This window comes from Trachurus trachurus (genome assembly GCF_905171665.1).
Source record: "Trachurus trachurus genome assembly, chromosome: 22".
NCBI classification, from domain to species: domain Eukaryota; kingdom Metazoa; phylum Chordata; class Actinopteri; order Carangiformes; family Carangidae; genus Trachurus; species Trachurus trachurus.
The window spans coordinates 2,989,845-3,007,144 of NC_139907.1; the positions used below are offsets into that span (position 1 = coordinate 2,989,845).

A 17,300-nucleotide genomic window follows, 5' to 3' on the forward strand; every position below is an offset into this window, starting at 1 on the left:
ACTTCCCTCTCCGCGGACACCTCCTCTAGCTCTTCCGGGAGGATCCCAAAGCATTCCCAGGCCAGCCAAATGACATATAGTCACTCCAGCGTGTCCTGGCTCTTCCTAGGTGTCTCCTACCGGTGGGACATGCCCAGAACACCTCCCAAGGGAGGCGTCCAGGAGGCATCCGATACAGATGCCCGAGCCACCTCAGCTGGCTCCTCTCGATGTGGAGGAGCAGCGGCTCTACTCTGAGCTCCTCCCGGGTGACAGAGCTCCTCACCCTATCTCTAAGGGAGCGCCCCGCCACCCTGCGGAGGAAGCTTGTGTCCGGAATCTTCGGTCATGACCCAGAGTTCATGACCATAGGTGAGGGTGGGAACGTAGATTGACCGGTAAATCGAGAGCTTCACCTTTCTGCTCAACTCCTTCTTCACCACAACGAACTGATAGAACAACCGCATTACTGCAGCCGCTGCACCGATCCACCTGTCAATCTCACACTCCATCCTTCCCCTCTCGTGAACAAGACCCCAAGATACTTAAACTCCTCCACCTGATGCAGGAACTCTACTACTACCTGGAGGGGACTTAGAGGTGCTGATTCCCATCCCATCTGCTTCACACTCGGCTGCAAACCACCCCAGGGCGTGCCGAAGGTCCTGGCTACTGACAGGTAGATACAACATGTCAAAATGCCAAAAAAGCCTCTGGCAGCCATAATAATTCATAATGTCAAGCTCCACCCCTCACCTGAGATAAACCAGGTGAGTTGTTAACACTGAGGACAAAGTCCCAGGGACAACTTTATTGGACTTTGTCAGTCCCAGAAACACAGACTGAAGAAGAGACGATCAGATTCAGCTTCAGACCAAACTAACAACTTCCTGTGAGTGAGTCCAGCTACAACACTGCTGCTTCAACCTGCTGACACTCCACACACTGAAGGTGAGTTTGACTAAAACCTGGACTCAGAGTCACAGTAAACTTCAGTCAAGTCAGTAAAGGAGGGAGGGGAGCCATGACTGACTCTACTTCTTGTCTGCTGTGTTTTCAGCTTCACTCACAGACTAAATGGCTTCCAGAGCAGAGGAGGATCTCTGCTGTCCGGTTTGTACGGAGGTCTTCAGAGATCCTGTTGTTCTGTCCTGCAGCCACAGCTTCTGTAAAGACTGTCTGCAGAGATGGTGGAGAGAGAAACGAGATCAACTGTGTCCAGTTTGTAAGAGAAGATCTTCAAGAGATGAACCACCTGTTAGTCTGGTAATAAAGAACCTGTGTGAAAGCTTCTTACAGCAGAGAGAGCAGAGATCTTCAGAGGCTCTCTGCAGTCTGCACTCTGAGAAACTCAAACTCTTCTGTCTGGACCATCAGCAGCCAGTGTGTCTCATCTGTCTGCATTCAGACACACACAAAAAACACAGATTCAAACCCATAGATGAAGCTGCTTCACAACTCAAGAAGGAACTTGAGGAAACTCTGGAGCCCTTAAAGAAGAAATTAAAGGGTTTTGAAGAAGTTCAAGTGAAGTTTGATCAAACAACAAAACACATTAAGGTCCAGGCCCGACACACAGAAAGGCAGATTAAGGAGCAGTTTAAGAAGCTTCACCAGTTTCTAGAAGAGGAAGAGGAGGACAGGATGGCTGCACTGAGGGAGGAAGAGGAGCAGAAGAGTCAAAGGATGAAGGAGAAGATGGAGGCTCTGAGCAGAGAGATAGCAGCTCTTTCACACACAGTCAGAGCCACAGAGGACGAGCTGAGAGCTGAAGATGTCTCATTCCTGCTCAACTACAAGGCTGTAGTGGAAAGAGTCCAGCAGCGCCCCCTGCTGGAGGATCCACAGCTGGACTCAGGAGCTCTGATAGACCAGGCCAAACACCTGGGCAACCTGACCTTCAACATCTGGAACAAGATGAAGGACATGGTCTCCTACAGTCCTGTGGTTCTGGACCCAAACACTGCTCATCCAGGACTCATCCTGTCTGAAGATCTGACCAGTGTGAGAGGAGGAGACAAACAGCAGCTTCCTGACAATCCAGAGAGGATTCATTCTTTCTGTTCTGTCCTGGGCTTTGAGGGTTTTAACTCAGGGACTCACAGCTGGGATGTCGAGGTTGGAGATATTAAAGGGTGGAGACTTGGTGTGTTAACAGAATCTGTGCAGAGGACGGGAAACAAGATACTATCTGGATTATGGGGAATATATTACAATGTAGGTAAACACTCAGCATTAACACCATCAGGTCCAGTCATTAATCTCCCAGTGAAGAAGAAGTTCCAGAGGATCAGAGTGAATCTGGACTTCAACAGAGGAAAACTGTCGTTCTCTGATCCTGATACTAACACACACATACACACCTTCACACACACTTTCACTCAGAAGATGTTTCCATACATTAACACATGGAATAACCTCCCTGTGAAGCTGTTAACAGTGATGGTGTCAGTGACAGTGGAGCAGAGCAGTTAGAGATAAAGAGGATGATCATATTTATAATAATGGAAAAGTCAGTGAATTGAACCTGTTAAACTGCACCTGTCCTCCTGCTGTCTCATTATTATACACACTCTTTATTTCTCTTTGACTTATCACTGGTTTTAATTTTTATATTTTGTCATAAATAATGATGGAGTCAAAGAGGAGACACTGCAGCAGCAGAGTTACTCACTTTCACTGACCACTGAACAGTAGAAATAGCATATCCTAACCCAGTGTAACTTAAAATCAAAATTATACAAACAAGTATTTTCGAAAAATAAAAATATGTCCAGAGTTCCTCCATCTCAGTAAAAATTAATAGGCTAAGCCTAATTAGCACCTTTAAAAGTAACAGACAAAAAGGAAAAAACAAATTCATTCATCTTATACAATATTAAACAAAAGTGTATCAATTCAATTGAAATAATAAATAGGCTAATTGAAAGCTACAGAATTGCTGAGTCATGAAAACATGTGTGAGGGCTAACTGGCATGCTAACTTCAGTTGAACCATTCACATGATAGACAAGTGTTCACATTGGTCTTAAAAGAGTCAAGAGTGAAACATTAAATTAAGTGCAGAACTTTCTTTTAATAAACTGCAAAGCTACTAATACTAGCTATTTATCAACAAAATTGGACAAATGAATGCCTGTAAAAGTTAGGCCTACATAAAAGTAAAGAAAAATGGATTAATTCGGACTGGATCAGAGTTCTTCAACGGTACAAGTATCCGTGGGTACCCGCTGGATACCCACAAAAAATGTGTCTGACGGGTAAAAATTATAGCTACTTCTATAAATGGGTAAGGGTACGGGCGGAACTGAAAGTAACACGGACGGGTAACTATTTCACTTTGAAAAGCAGACAAAACAGACAACGTCACTTACTGACTCACTGTGCCGCCCATGCCAGTAAGAGGAGATGATGGACGAAATAAAGTGCAAGCTCGCCTCTCAAAGCCCACGATCACCCGTTTGAGCAGCTCTGCTTCATTCATGCCAGAGTTCTCAAAGACCCGACCTGGTCCGATCCGCAGGTGTGGAAGCCTAAACTTGATGCGGCCGGACTCATGAGCATTAATTCTCTGCTGGACTGCGGCAAAAAAAGGAAGCCCATGGTCCACTCCAAGTTATTAAATGTTTTTGATCTGAACATGGTGCGTGCAGTCGTGTTGTTTGGCCCCGTCCGTTGACTGGCCCAAGGACAGAGCCCCCCCTCTCCCTGTTTTTTTTTCACAAATCGCACACTGGCAAGGCAAGGCAAAAAACTCTGGTCATTGTTAAGTGGCATGGGTAACGGGTCAGGTAAACGGGTCTTTATCGACGGGCGGGTCGGGTCGGGATTAGATTTACTCTTTATTGACAGGCAGGGCAGGCGCGGGTTTCCAAAATTGGACCCGTGCAGGACTCTGGTCTGGGTTAGCTAGTTAGCATGCATCAGAGCTGCTAATGCTAACGTTAGCCATTTATTGATGAGTTGAAAACATGAAGCATGCACCATAACTTTTATTGTTCCTTTAGATAAGAGTCCAGGTCACTGCACATCGTTAAAAACTCTGAAATGGGAATCAGTTTATAATCATTCTCTTTAGATGTTATTAAAGCCACGACTCCACAGAGGGCGTAACACTTGTTTTTTCTCTGTTAAGTTTTCTTCTTGATCCAGTTGATTCACATTTTGCAGGATAAACTTACTCTAAACACATCAAACCTGATGAAAGGTCATGTGTTGAAGGGTCTCGCACATGTGCCTCCCTGTACTGAACCAAATGACCTGGCCAAACAGTGTATTTTGTGTGTGGAGGGAGCTAGGCTAGGCTAGGCTAGGCTAGGCTAGGCAAGGCAAGGCAAGGCAAGGCAAGGCAAGGCAAGGCAAGGCAATTTATAGCCCGTTTTTACAAACAGTTTGTCTCAAAGGGCTTTACATGGCATCGTAACAACATCCTCTGTCCTTAGACCCTCACATCGACTGAGGAAAAACTCCATAGAAAACCCATTTAACAGGGAAAAATCGGAGAAACCTCAGGGTGAGCAACAGAGGAGGGATCCCTCACCCAGGACGGACAGACGTGCAATAGATGTTGTTACATACAAGACAGTTTACAGTTTACTGTATGTCACAGAATGTGCGAAATATGGAAATGTTAGCAAGAGTTGATGAAGGCAGCCTCGGGTGGTGGTGGGGGGGGGGGGGGGGGGGGGGGGGTGGCAGGGAGAGCTGGCCAGCTCAATGGGGAGGAAGATGTAATGGTGAGAAAGCCTCTATCAGCCATATTATGAAACAAATAGGAGGTAAAGCTCCGCCCCTCACCTGACTCACCTCAGATAAACCAGGTTTATCATTAACACAGAGGACAAGGAACAACTTTATGAGACATCGTCAGTCCCAGAGATGTAGACTGAAGAAGAGACGATCAGATTCAGCTTCAGACCAAACTAACAACTTCCTGTGAGTCCAGCTACAACACTGCTGCTTCAACCTGCTGACACTCCACACACTGAAGGTGAGTTTGACTAAAACCTGGACTCAGAGTCACAGTTAACTTCAGTCAAGTCAGTAGAGGAGGGAGGGGAGCCATGACTGACTCTACTTCCTGTCTGCTGTGTTTTCAGCTTCACTCTCAGACTAAATGGCTTCCAGACCAGAGGAGGATCTCTGCTGTCCGGTCTGTACGGAGGTCTTCAGAGATCCTGTTGTTCTGTCCTGCAGCCACAGCTTCTGTAAAGACTGTCTGAAGAGCTGGTGGAGGGAGAAACAAGATCAACTGTGTCCAGTTTGTTACAGAAGATCTTCAAGAGATGAACCACCTATTAGTCTGGTGTTGAAGAACCTGTGTGAGAGCTTCTTACAGCAGAGAGAGCAGAGATCTTCAGAGGCTCTCTGCAGTCTGCACTCTGAGAAACTCAAACTCTTCTGTCTGGACCATCAGCAGCCAGTGTGTCTCATCTGTCTGCATTCAGACACACACAAAAACCACAGATTCAGACCCATCGAAGAAGTTGCTTCAAAACTCAAGAGGGAAGTTGAGGAAACTCTGGAGCCCTTAAAGAAGAAGTTAAAGGGTTTTGAAGAAGTTCAAGTGAAGTTTGATCAAACAGCAAAACACATTAACGTCCAGGCCCGACACACAGAGAGGCAGATTAAGGAGCAGTTTAGGAAGCTTCACCAGTTTCTAGAAGAGGAAGAGGAGGCCAGGATGGCTGCACTGAGGGAGGAAGAGGAGCAGAAGAGTCAGAGGATGAAGGAGAAGATGGAGGCTCTAAGCAGAGAGATAGCAGCTCTTTCACACACAGTCAGAGCCACAGAGGACGAGCTGAGAGCTGAAGACGTCTCATTCCTGCTCAACTACAAGGCTGCAGTGGAAAGAGTCCAGCAGCGCCCCCTGCTGGAGGATCCACAGCTGGACTCAGGAGCTCTGATAGACCAGGCCAAACACCTGGGCAACCTGACCTTCAACATCTGGAACAAGATGAAGGACGTGGTCTCCTACAGTCCTGTGGTTCTGGACCCAAACGTTGTTGATCCATTTCTCATCCTGTCTGAAGATCTGACCAGTGTGAGACCAGGGGACAAACAGCAGCTTCCTGACAATCCAGAGAGAATTAATATGTATTGCTGTGTACTGAGCTCTGAGGGTTTTAGCTCAGGTGCTCACAGCTGGGATGTCGAGGTAGGAGACAATACATGTTGGGGACTGGGTGTGGTGACAGAGTCTGTGCGTAGGAAGACATCCAACATAGGGCCTGGATCATGGAAATTATATTTCTCTGTAGACGAATACGCAACTCGTTCACCAGCAGGTCGAGAATATGATCTCCCAGAGATGAAGAAGTTCCAGAGGATCAGAGTGAATCTGGACTTCAACAGAGGAAAACTGTCGTTCTCTGATCCTGATACTAACACACACATACACACCTTCACACACACTTTCACTGAGAAGATGTTTCCATTCCTTTGCAATTATGATGACCTCCCATTGAAGCTGTTACCAGTGAAGGTGTCAGTGACAGTTGAGCAGAGCAGTTAGAGATAAATAGGATGATCACATTTATCATGTTGTTTATCTCTTAAAGAGAAAAGTCAGTAAATTGAACCTGTTAAACTGCACCTGTCCTCCTGCTGTCTCATTATTACAAACACTCTTTATTTCTCTTTGACTTCTCACTTGGTAAATAAATTAACTTTATTGGGGGGTGGCACACATTAGGTGACATATTTTTGATATCCCCATATACTTTTAATATTAATATTCTTGCATCACTTACACATTTTGTCAGAGGTTACATAATGATCACAGGTTTGCTGTCAGCTGTTAACATTAGGGTGACCAGACATCCAAGCAGGTGTCTCATCTTGGTTGTCCTGAAAACTTCACTAGAGCAGAGTCTGAAGTAGTAATTGCCTGATAAAACATTAAAAACTTATCACAATGGTCCTGCAGCAGCTCTTGCCGGCTACACGCTGGCTGCAGCTGTTCCTATGTTAATTATGGCTGTTGCAGTTATGTGTACGGCAGTGGCACGAATTGATAATTTAATAATTTTCATTTATTATTGACATGGAGGCTGGTGTCCCAGGACATGCAGCTAAAAAGCGAAAAAAGAAAAAAGAAAAAAAAAACCTGTCTCTGCAGATACTGGGTGGGCAGGGAAATAACTGTGGATTAATGCGGCCTTACAAGATCATGCAAGCAAAGTGTCTTGAAAAGTTCGTAGGAAAGAATTTGGCAATTTGCACGGTGGGGAGTCGGACGTCAGGCTCTAGGCATATGTGGAAAGATGTTGTCTCTGGGATGTAAAATGTGTATTCAGGACCGCTGACGCATCATCAGAACAGACATGTCCAGTGATTTTCATAAAGACTGTTTTTAATCAGAAGTCTCATCCATCCTTTTCCAGTTGTTTCCATACTGTAGAAACCCTGCAGATTTGTAATCTTTTCTATGCCTGATGTGGAGAACATGTGGATTGTTGAAATATCCTGCAACCTGGGTCCTTATGACACATTGTGTTGTAATTCTGCCCTGATTGTCAAATGTATCGAAGCAAATGTGTCTCATAATTCAAATTAAAATGGATTAACAGAAATTCTTTTTCACTGTCAAAATATAGTAGCTGCATTTTTTGACTCATAAATAAAATGAATAATCAATAATCCAAACTGCATTTTCATTTTCTTTTTCAAGACCGCTCATTCTGTGACCTAATTGAAATAATAAAGAAAAGGACATTTAAGATTTAGTTTCCAAAGCATTATTGAGCAAAAAGGTACTTAAAGGTAATTAAAATGTATTAGCAAAAATGCTTTTTCATTTCAAGGTCATAGCTGCATTATTTGACTCATAAATAAAACTAATAGGAAATCATCCAAACTGCATTTTAATTTTCTTCTTTAGGTTGCCCATTTTATGACATAATTCAAAAGAAAAACCAAACAGAGAATTGCTTTTTCGTTTCCATGCTCGCCCGGCAAAAAGTGTTCCATAATTCAAAATGAATTGGCACACACCTTGAACTTACATTGAATGGATCCCTCTCTCTCTGGGTCAGTGAAGCTGAAGGCTGCCTCTAGTGTAACCCAGGTGAATTTCTCCTGATGTGTCTCTGTGTTGTGAGCTGCAGAAATGAAACCAGGAAAGCAGACTTGAGGGCTCTGGCTCTGTTACTTGGTCTGTCAAAATAAAACACACAGCGACAGCATGAGTGATGAACATGAAGTGGAGGCTCTGACAATCCTCCAGCAATGTAAGGTCATATCTATTTACCGTAACATTTGTATGTATTTAAATTTTCCTTAATGTATATGTTTCTGCTGCACATCTCAGTGACTAATATTCACTGCACTTCATTTATCTGACAGGAACTATTTATTCTGACATTTCTGATTCATGTTCACAATCAGAATAAACAGAGTTGCTGCATCAACTGTTTCCAGAAATGAATCAAAGGTAGGAATGAAACTCAACCTGTTTGTTGTTAACAAAACTCCGCCCCCTCACCTGACTCACCCGTGATAACCCAGGAAACTGCTGCATTTCCTCCTCAGTCCCAGAGATGCAGACTGAAGAAGAGACGATCAGATTCAGCTTCAGACCAAACTGCTTGTGAGTGAGTCCAGCTACAACACTGCTGCTTCAACCTGCTGACACTCCACACACTGAAGGTGAGTTTGACTAAAACCTGGCCTCAGAGTCACAGTAAACTTCAGTCAAGTCAGTAGAGGAGGGAGGGGAGCCATGACTGACTCTATTTTCTGTCTGCTGTGTTTTCAGCTTCACTCACAGACTCAATGGCTTCCAGATCAGAGGAGGATCTCTGCTGTCCGGTCTGTACGGAGGTCTTCAAAGATCCTGTTGTTCTGACCTGCAGCCACAGTTTCTGTAGAGACTGTCTGAAGAGCTGGTGGAAGGAGAAACAGGATCAACTGTGTCCAGTTTGTAAGAGAAGATCTTCAAAGTCAAAACCACCTTGTAACCTGGTGTTGAAGAACCTGTGTGAGAGCTTCTTACAGCAGAGAGAGCAGAGATCTTCAGAGGCTCTCTGCAGTCTGCACTCTGAGAAACTCAAACTCTTCTGTCTGGACCATCAGCAGCCAGTCTGTGTTGTCTGTCTGCATTCAGACACACACAAAAACCACAGAATCAGTCCCATAGAAGAAGCTGCTTCAGACCTCAAGAAGGAACTTGAGGAAACTCTGAAGCCCTTAAAGAAGAAGTTAAAGAGTTTTGAAGAAGTTCAAGTGAAGTTTGATCAAACAGCAGAACACATTAAGGTCCAGGCCCGACACACAGAGAGGCAGATTAAGGAGCAGTTTAAGAAGCTTCACCAGTTTCTAGAAGAGGAAGAGGAGGCCAGGATGGCTGCACTGAGGGAGGAAGAGGAGCAGAAGAGTCAGAGGATGAAGGAGAAGATGGAGGCTCTGAGCAGAGAGATAGCAGCTCTTTCACACACAGTCAGAGCCACAGAGGACGAGCTGAGAGCTGAAGACGTCTCATTCCTGCTCAACTACAAGGCTGCAGTGGAAAGAGTCCAGCAGCGCCCCCTGCTGGAGGATCCACAGCTGGACTCAGGAGCTCTGATAGACCAGGCCAAACACCTGGGCAACCTGACCTTCAACATCTGGAACAAGATGAAGGACATGGTCTCCTACAGTCCTGTGGTTCTGGACCCAAACACTGCTCATCCAAAACTCATCCTGTCTGAAGATCTGACCAGTGTGAGAGGAGGAGATAAACAGCAGCTTCCTGACAACCCAGAGAGGATTGATTCTTATTACTCTGTCCTGGGCTCTGAGGGTTTTAACTCAGGGACTCACAGCTGGGATGTCGAGGTTGGAGACAATACATACTGGAGACTGGGTGTGGTAACAGAGTCTGTGCAGAGGAGGGGAATCAACATCGGGTCTGGATTATGGAGTATATGGTTCTATGAATGGAAATACTCAGCTCAATCACCATCAGGTCCAGACATTAATCTCCCAGAGCAGAAGAATTTCCTGAGGATCAGAGTGAATCTGGACCTGAACAGAGGAAAACTGTCGTTCTCTGATCCTGATACTAACACACACATACACACCTTCACACACACTTTCACTCAGAAGATGTTTCCATACTTTGGTATTGGTTATGGTGTCCCAGTGAAGCTGTTACCAGTGAAGGTGTCAGTGACAGTGGAGCAGAGCAGTTAAAGATAAAGAGGATGATCATATTTATAATGTTGTTTATCACTTAAAGGGAAAAGTCAGTGAATTGAACCTGTTAAACTGCACCTGTCCTCCTGCTGTCTCATTATTACAAACACTCTTTATTTCTCCTTGACTTCTCACCAGTTTTATTTCTATATTTTGCAATAAATTAACTTCATAGGGGGGTGGCACACATTAGGTGACATATTTATGATATTCCCATATACTTTTAACATTCTTGCATCACTGACACATTTTGTCAGAGGTTACATATTGATCACAGGTTTGCTGTCAGCTGTTTACATTAGGGTGACATGTCTAAATTATACAAAATAATACAAAATAAAATGACATGTGGGTATTGTATATTGGCATTTGTAGCAGCATTTGTACTTATTTGTCATGAGTTGAGATGTAACGAGTTGAGGGCAAGCCAGCCCATGGCAAGCTGTGGCTGATCCCACTGATTGCCGGGGGAGCCTACAAAGGAGCAGTGTCAGTGCCTGACCCACAAGCCTGATGAAGCCCACAGGGCGAAACGCGTTGCTGCGGTTTTAACAATAAATTAATTGAATGTACCCCATTGAGTGCGGTGGAACCTTCTTTTCTTTTTTCATGGTTTTTGTTCCTGACACCACCTGCACCAATGTGGAGTTTTATCTGAGTTGTGCAGGGGCAATCTCTTCTCTTCTCTATTTTGGTCTGGAATGAAACTCAACCTGTTTATGTTTGATAAAGCTCCGCCCCCTCACCTGACTCGCCTGAGATAAACCAGGGAACAGTTTGTTCCTCCTCAATCCCAGAGACGCAGACTGAAGAAGAGATGATCAGATTCAGCTTCAGACCAAATTAACAACTTCCTGTGAGTGAGTCCAGCTACAACACTGCTGCTTCAACCTGCTGACACTCCACACACTGAAGGTGAGTTTGACTAAAACCTGGACTCAGAGTCACAGTAAACTTCAGTCAAGTCAGTAGAGGAGGGAGGGGAGCCATGACTGACTCTACTTTCTGTCTGCTGTGTTTTCAGCTTCACTCACAGACTAAATGGCTTCCAGACCAGAGGAGAATCTCTGCTGTCCGGTCTGTACCGAGGTCTTCAGAGATCCTGTTGTTCTGTCCTGCAGCCACAGCTTCTGTAAAGACTGTCTGAAGAGCTGGTGGAGAGAGAAACAAGATCGACTGTGTCCAGTTTGTAAGAGAAGATCTTCAAGAGACCAACCACCTCGTAACATGGTGTTGAAGAACCTGTGTGAGAGCTTCTTACAGCAGAGAGAGCAGAGATCTTCAGAGGCTCTCTGCAGTCTGCACTCTGAGAAACTCAAACTCTTCTGTCTGGACCATCAGCAGCCAGTGTGTCTCATCTGTCTGCATTCAGACACACACAAAAACCACAGGTTCAGACCCATCGATGAAGCTGCTTCACAACTCAAGAAGAAACTTAAGGAAACTCTGGAGCCCTTAAAGAAGAAGTTAAAGGGTTTTGAAGAAGTTCAGGTGAAGTTTGGTCAAACAGCAGAACATATTAAGGTCCAGGCCCGACACACAGAGAGGCAGATTAAGGAGCAGTTTAAGAAGCTTCACCAGTTTCTAGAAGAGGAAGAGGAGGCCAGGATGGCTGCACTGAGGGAGGAAGAGGAGCAGAAGAGTCAGAGGATGAAGGAGAAGATGGAGGCTCTGAGCAGAGAGATAGCAGCTCTTTCACACACAGTCAGAGCCACAGAGGACGAGCTGAGAGCTGAAGACGTCTCATTCCTGCTCAACTACAAGGCTGCAGTGGAAAGAGTCCAGCAGCGCCCCCTGCTGGAGGATCCACAGCTGGACTCAGGAGCTCTGATAGACCAGGCCAAACACCTGGGCAACCTGACCTTCAACATCTGGAACAAGATGAAGGACATGGTCTCCTACAGTCCTGTGGTTCTGGACCCAAACGTTGTTGATCCATTTCTCATCCTGTCTGAAGATCTGACCAGTGTGAGACCAGGGGACAAACTACAGCTTCCTGACAATCCAGAGAGAATTAATATGTATTGCTGTGTCCTGGGCTCTGAGGGTTTTAGCTCAGGTGCTCACAGCTGGGATGTCGAGGTTGGAGACAATACATGTTGGGGACTGGGTATGGTAACAGAGTCTGTGCGTAGGAAGACATCCAACATAGGGCCTGGATCATGGAAATTATATTTCTCTGTAGACGAATACGCAACTCGTTCACCAGCAGGTCGAGAATATGATCTCCCAGAGATGAAGAAGTTCCAGAGGATCAGAGTGAATCTGGACTTCAACAGAGGAAAACTGTCGTTCTCTGATGCTGATACTAACACACACATACACACCTTCACACACACTTTCACTGAGAAGATGTTTCCATTCCTTTGCAATTACGATGACCTCCCGTTGAAGCTGTTACCAGTGAAGGTGTCAGTGACAGTGGAGCAGAGCAGTTAGAGATAAAGAGGATGATCATATTAATAATGTTGTTTATCTCTTTAAGGGAAAAGTCAGTAAATTGAACCTGTTAAACTGCACCTGTCCTCCTGCTGTCTCATTATTACAAACACTCTTTATTTCTCTTTGACTTCTCACTTGGTAAATAAATTAACTTTATTGGGGGGTGGCACACATTAGGTGACATATTTTTGATATTCCCATATACTTTTAATATTCTTGCATCACTGAGACATTTTGTCAGAGGTTACATATTGATCACAGGTTTGCTGTCAGCTATTAACATTAGGGTGACCAGACATCCAAGCAGGTGTCTCATCTTGATTGTCCTGAAAACTTCACTAGAGCAGAGTCTGGAGTAGTAATTGCCTGATAAAACATTAAAAACTTATCACGATGGTCCTGCAGCAGCTCTCTTTGGTATTTTTTTTGCATAGATCTTCTAGTCTACTTCTCCTCTGTTGATCCATACCAAATATTCAATTAATTTCAGACTTTTAACCCCTTAAATGCCCGTGTAAAGGGTGCTAGGAAAAAAAATCGCAAAAAACACACACAAAAAGGGGGGTATTTTCAAAATACTGAATGCAAACTGGATTTGTTGGGTGGGGATTTTACCAGGCTTGGACATGTCATTGATTAGCAACAATAATGATTTGGGGGAATTTTTAGTTTTTTGGTAATGTCAGATTAAAAGAAAAGCTCCCATAGACTTCCATTATAATTTATTATAATGGAAGTCTATGGGAGCTTGACGACTATTTCCCCATTATCCTTTTAATGAGGAAATAGTGACATAAAAATACTATGAATCTCATATATATAGATAAGGTGGCCTCAGACACACAGTTACGTATGCACACACGCACCCACACACACCCACACACACACACACACACACACACACACACACACACCCCTCAACAAGACTGCTCCCGTGAACGACTGTACGTTATTTCTAATTCACTCTGATCCAGGTGTCTGTTTGAAGTAAGGATCAAAGTAATAGTTTAAATGTCTATTTTTACATATAGGCCATATAGGTCATCATTTTTCACAAAAAAAAAAAAAAATTGGAATGATACACCTAACTACCCTAACTAAAAAAAGTTACACTCTTACCACCTGTGGACAAAAATGTCCACGGACAAAACACCATAAAAATAGTATACCTTAATATTTTTTTCCAGTTTTTTTTGCATAGATCTTCTAGTCTACTTCTCCTCTATTGATCCATACCAATTATTCAATTAATTTCACACTTTTAACCCCTTAAATGCCAGAATATAGGGTCCTACGAAAAAAAATGGCTAAAAACTGCTCCCATGACCTAACAACAATATGACCCGCAGCAGGGCAAAATGTAAACACACCACCACTGAGTTCATTCAGCTTATTCAGAGATGGCACATACACACACACACACCAGCCTTGGTCTGACGTTTTGTCCATGGACTTTTTTGTTTGTGGACATTTTTGTCCTCAAGTGGTAAATGTGTACGTAAACTGAGGATGAGCTGGAGAATGGAGTCTGGAGTCCTCTCCTTCCTCCACCTCCCATGAAGAGATCTCCAGTGCTGAATGCCCTTCCCCCCCGGCCTGACAGCTCAGTCTGACAGCTCAGTGGTTAGTGAGAAACGCCCTCAGTGGTTAATGAGGAACGCCCTCAGTGGTTTTGCACGGTGGGGAGTCGGACATCAGGCTGCATGCAGGCGTATGTGGAAAGATGTTGTCTCTGGGATGTAAAACGTGTATTATAGAAGAGAAACACACATTTCGGAACCGCTGACGTATCATCAGAACAGACATGTCCAGTGATTATCAGAAAGACTGTTTTTAATCAGAAGTCTCATCCATCCTTTCCCAGTTGTTTCCATACTGTAGAAACCCTACAGATTTGTCATCTCTGGGATGTTTTCTATGCCTGATATGGAGAACATGTAGATTGTTGAAATATCCTGCAACCTGGGTCCTTATGACACATTGTGCTGTAATTCTGCCCTGATTGTCAAATGTATCGAAGCAAATGTGTCTCATAATTCAAATTAAAATGGATTAACAGAAATTCTTTTTCACTGTCAAAATATAGTAGCTGCATTTTTTGACTCATAAATAAAATTAATAATCAATAATCCAAACTGCATTTTCATTTTCTTCTTCAAGACCGCTCATTCTGTGACGTAATTGAAATAATAAAGAAAATGACATTTAATATTTAATTTTCAAAGCATTATTGAGCAAAAAGGTACTTAAAGGTAATTAAAATGTATTAGCAAAAATGCTTTTTCATTTCAAGGTCATAGCTGCATTATTTGACTCATAAATAAAACTAATAGGAAATCATCCAAACTGCATTTTCATTTTCTTCTTTAGGTTGCACATTTTATGACATAATTCAAAAGAAAAACCAAACAGAGAATTGCTTTTTCGTTTCCATGCTCGCCCCGCAAAAAGTGTTCCATAATTCAAAATGAATTGGCACACACCTTGAACTTGAATGGATCTCTCTCTCTCTCTGGGTCAGTGAAGATGAAGGCTGCCTCTAGTGTAACTCAGGTGAATTTCTCCTGATGTGTCTCTGTGTTGTGAGGTGCTGAAATGAAACCATGAAAGCAGACTTGAGGGCTCTGGCTCTGTTACTTGGTCTGTCAAAATAAAACACACAGTGACAGCATGAGTGGTGAACATGAAGTGGAGGCTCTGACAATCCTCAAAGTTAGTCTCTGTATTTAAATTTTCCTTAATGTGTATGTTTCTGCTCCACATCTCTGTGACTAATATTCACTGCACCACATTTATCTGACAGGAACTATTTCTTCTGACTTTTCTGATTCATGATCACAAACAGAAACTAAACAGAGCTGCTGCACCAACTGTTTCCAGAAATGAAACTCAACCTGTTTACACTTAGCTCCGCCCCCTCACCTGAGACAAACCAGGAAACTGCTGCAATTTCTCTTCAGTCACAGCAACGCAGACTAAAGAAGAGACGATCAGATTCAGCTTCAGACCAAGTTAACAACTTCCTGTGAGTGAGTCCAGCTACAACACTGCTGCTTCAACCTGCTGACACTCCACACACTGAAGGTGAGTTTGACTAAAACCTGGACTCAGAGTCACAGTAAACTTCAGTCAAGTCAGTAGAGGAGGGAGGGGAGCCATGACTGACTCTACTTCCTGTCTGCTGTGTTTTCAGCTCCACTCACAGACTAAATGGCTTCCAGATTAGAGGAGGATCTCTGCTGTCCAGTCTGTACGGAGGTCTTCAGAGATCCTGTTGTTCTGTCGTGCAGCCACAGCTTCTGTAAAGACTGTCTGAAGAGCTGGTGGAAGGAGAAACAAGATCCACTGTGTCCAGTTTGTAAGAGAAGATCTTCAAGAGATGAACCACCTTGTAACCTGGCATTGAAGAACCTGTGTGAGAGCTTCTTACAGCAGAGAGAGCAGAGATCTTCAGAGGCTCTCTGCAGTCTGCACTCTGAGAAACTCAAACTCTTCTGTCTGGACCATCAGCAGCCAGTGTGTCTCATCTGCAGAGATTCAAAAAAACACACCAACCACAGAATCAGACCCATTGATGAAGCTGCTTCAGACCTCAAGAAGGAACTTGAGGAAACTCTGAAGCCCTTAAAGAAGAAGTTAAAGGGTTTTGAAGAAGTTCAAGTGAAGTTTGGTCGAACAGCAGAACACATTAAGGTCCAGGCCCGACACACAGAGAGGCAGATTAAGGAGCAGTTTAAGAAGCTTCACCAGTTTCTAGAAGAGGAAGAGGAGGCCAGGATGGCTGCACTGAGGGAGGAAGAGGAGCAGAAGAGTCAGAGGATGAAGGAGAAGATGGAGGCTCTGAGCAGAGAGATAGCAGCTCTTTCACACACAGTCAGAGCCACAGAGGACGAGCTGAGAGCTGAAGACGTCTCATTCCTGCTCAACTACAAGGCTGCAGTGGAAAGAGTCCAGCAGCGCCCCCAGCTGGAGGATCCACAGCTGGACTCAGGAGCTCTGATAGACCAGGCCAAACACCTGGGCAACCTGACCTTCAACATCTGGAACAAGATGAAGGACATGGTCTCCTACAGTCCTGTGGTTCTGGACCCAAACACTGCTGATCCAAGACTCATCCTGTCTGAAGATCTGACCAGTGTGAGAGAAGGAGACAAACAGCAGCTTCCTGACAACCCAGAGAGGTTTGATTATTACTGGTCTGTCCTGGGCTCTGAGGGTTTTAACTCAGGGACTCACAGCTGGGATGTCGAGGTTGGAGACATTACATCCTGGGAACTGGGTATGGTAACAGAGTCTGTGCAGAGGAAGGGATTCAACATGTCGTCTGGATTATGGAGAATAGACTTCTATGGAGGTAAATACTCAATACGTTCACCATCAGCTCCAGACACTGTTCTCCCAGTGCAGAAGAAGCACCAGAGGATCAGAGTGAATCTGGACTTGAACAGAGGAAAACTGTCGTTCTCTGATCCTGATACTAACACACACATACACACCTTCACACACACTTTCACTGAGAAGATGTTTCCATACATTTACACTACTGATTTCCTCCACCCATTGAAGCTGTTACCACTGAAGGTGTCAGTGACAGTGGAGCAGAGCAGTTAGAGATAAACAGGATGATCATATTTATAATGTTGTTTATTTCTTAAAGGGAAAAGTCAGTGAATTGAACCTGTTAAACTGCACCTGTCCTCCTG

General features: G+C 44.1%; 3 protein-coding genes across 3 annotated transcripts; all 3 read left to right on the forward strand.

Annotated features, from left to right (window-relative positions):
* Positions 1–1,056: 1,056 nt before the first annotated feature.
* LOC311005862 (E3 ubiquitin-protein ligase TRIM39-like) lies at positions 1,057–2,454 on the forward strand (the record flags this gene model as incomplete). Its single annotated transcript, XM_083998472.1, has 1 exon — positions 1,057–2,454. One exon carries the CDS (start codon positions 1,057–1,059, stop codon positions 2,452–2,454), a length of 1,398 nt encoding a protein of 465 aa, XP_083854598.1.
* A 2,641-nt stretch (positions 2,455–5,095) lies between these two features.
* Positions 5,096–6,493, forward strand: LOC311005863 (E3 ubiquitin-protein ligase TRIM35-like; the record flags this gene model as incomplete). The annotated part of the gene is made up of 1 exon (XM_083998473.1): positions 5,096–6,493. The coding sequence occupies one exon, from the start codon at positions 5,096–5,098 to the stop codon at positions 6,491–6,493; it is 1,398 nt and encodes a 465-aa protein (XP_083854599.1).
* Positions 6,494–8,754: 2,261 nt separating this feature from the next.
* On the forward strand, positions 8,755–17,208 carry LOC311005864 (uncharacterized protein; the record flags this gene model as incomplete). The annotated part of the gene is made up of 3 exons (XM_083998474.1): positions 8,755–10,128; positions 11,197–11,442; positions 15,829–17,208. 3 exons carry the CDS (start codon positions 8,755–8,757, stop codon positions 17,206–17,208), a joined length of 3,000 nt encoding a protein of 999 aa, XP_083854600.1.
* Between the last annotated feature and the right edge of the window lie 92 nt (positions 17,209–17,300).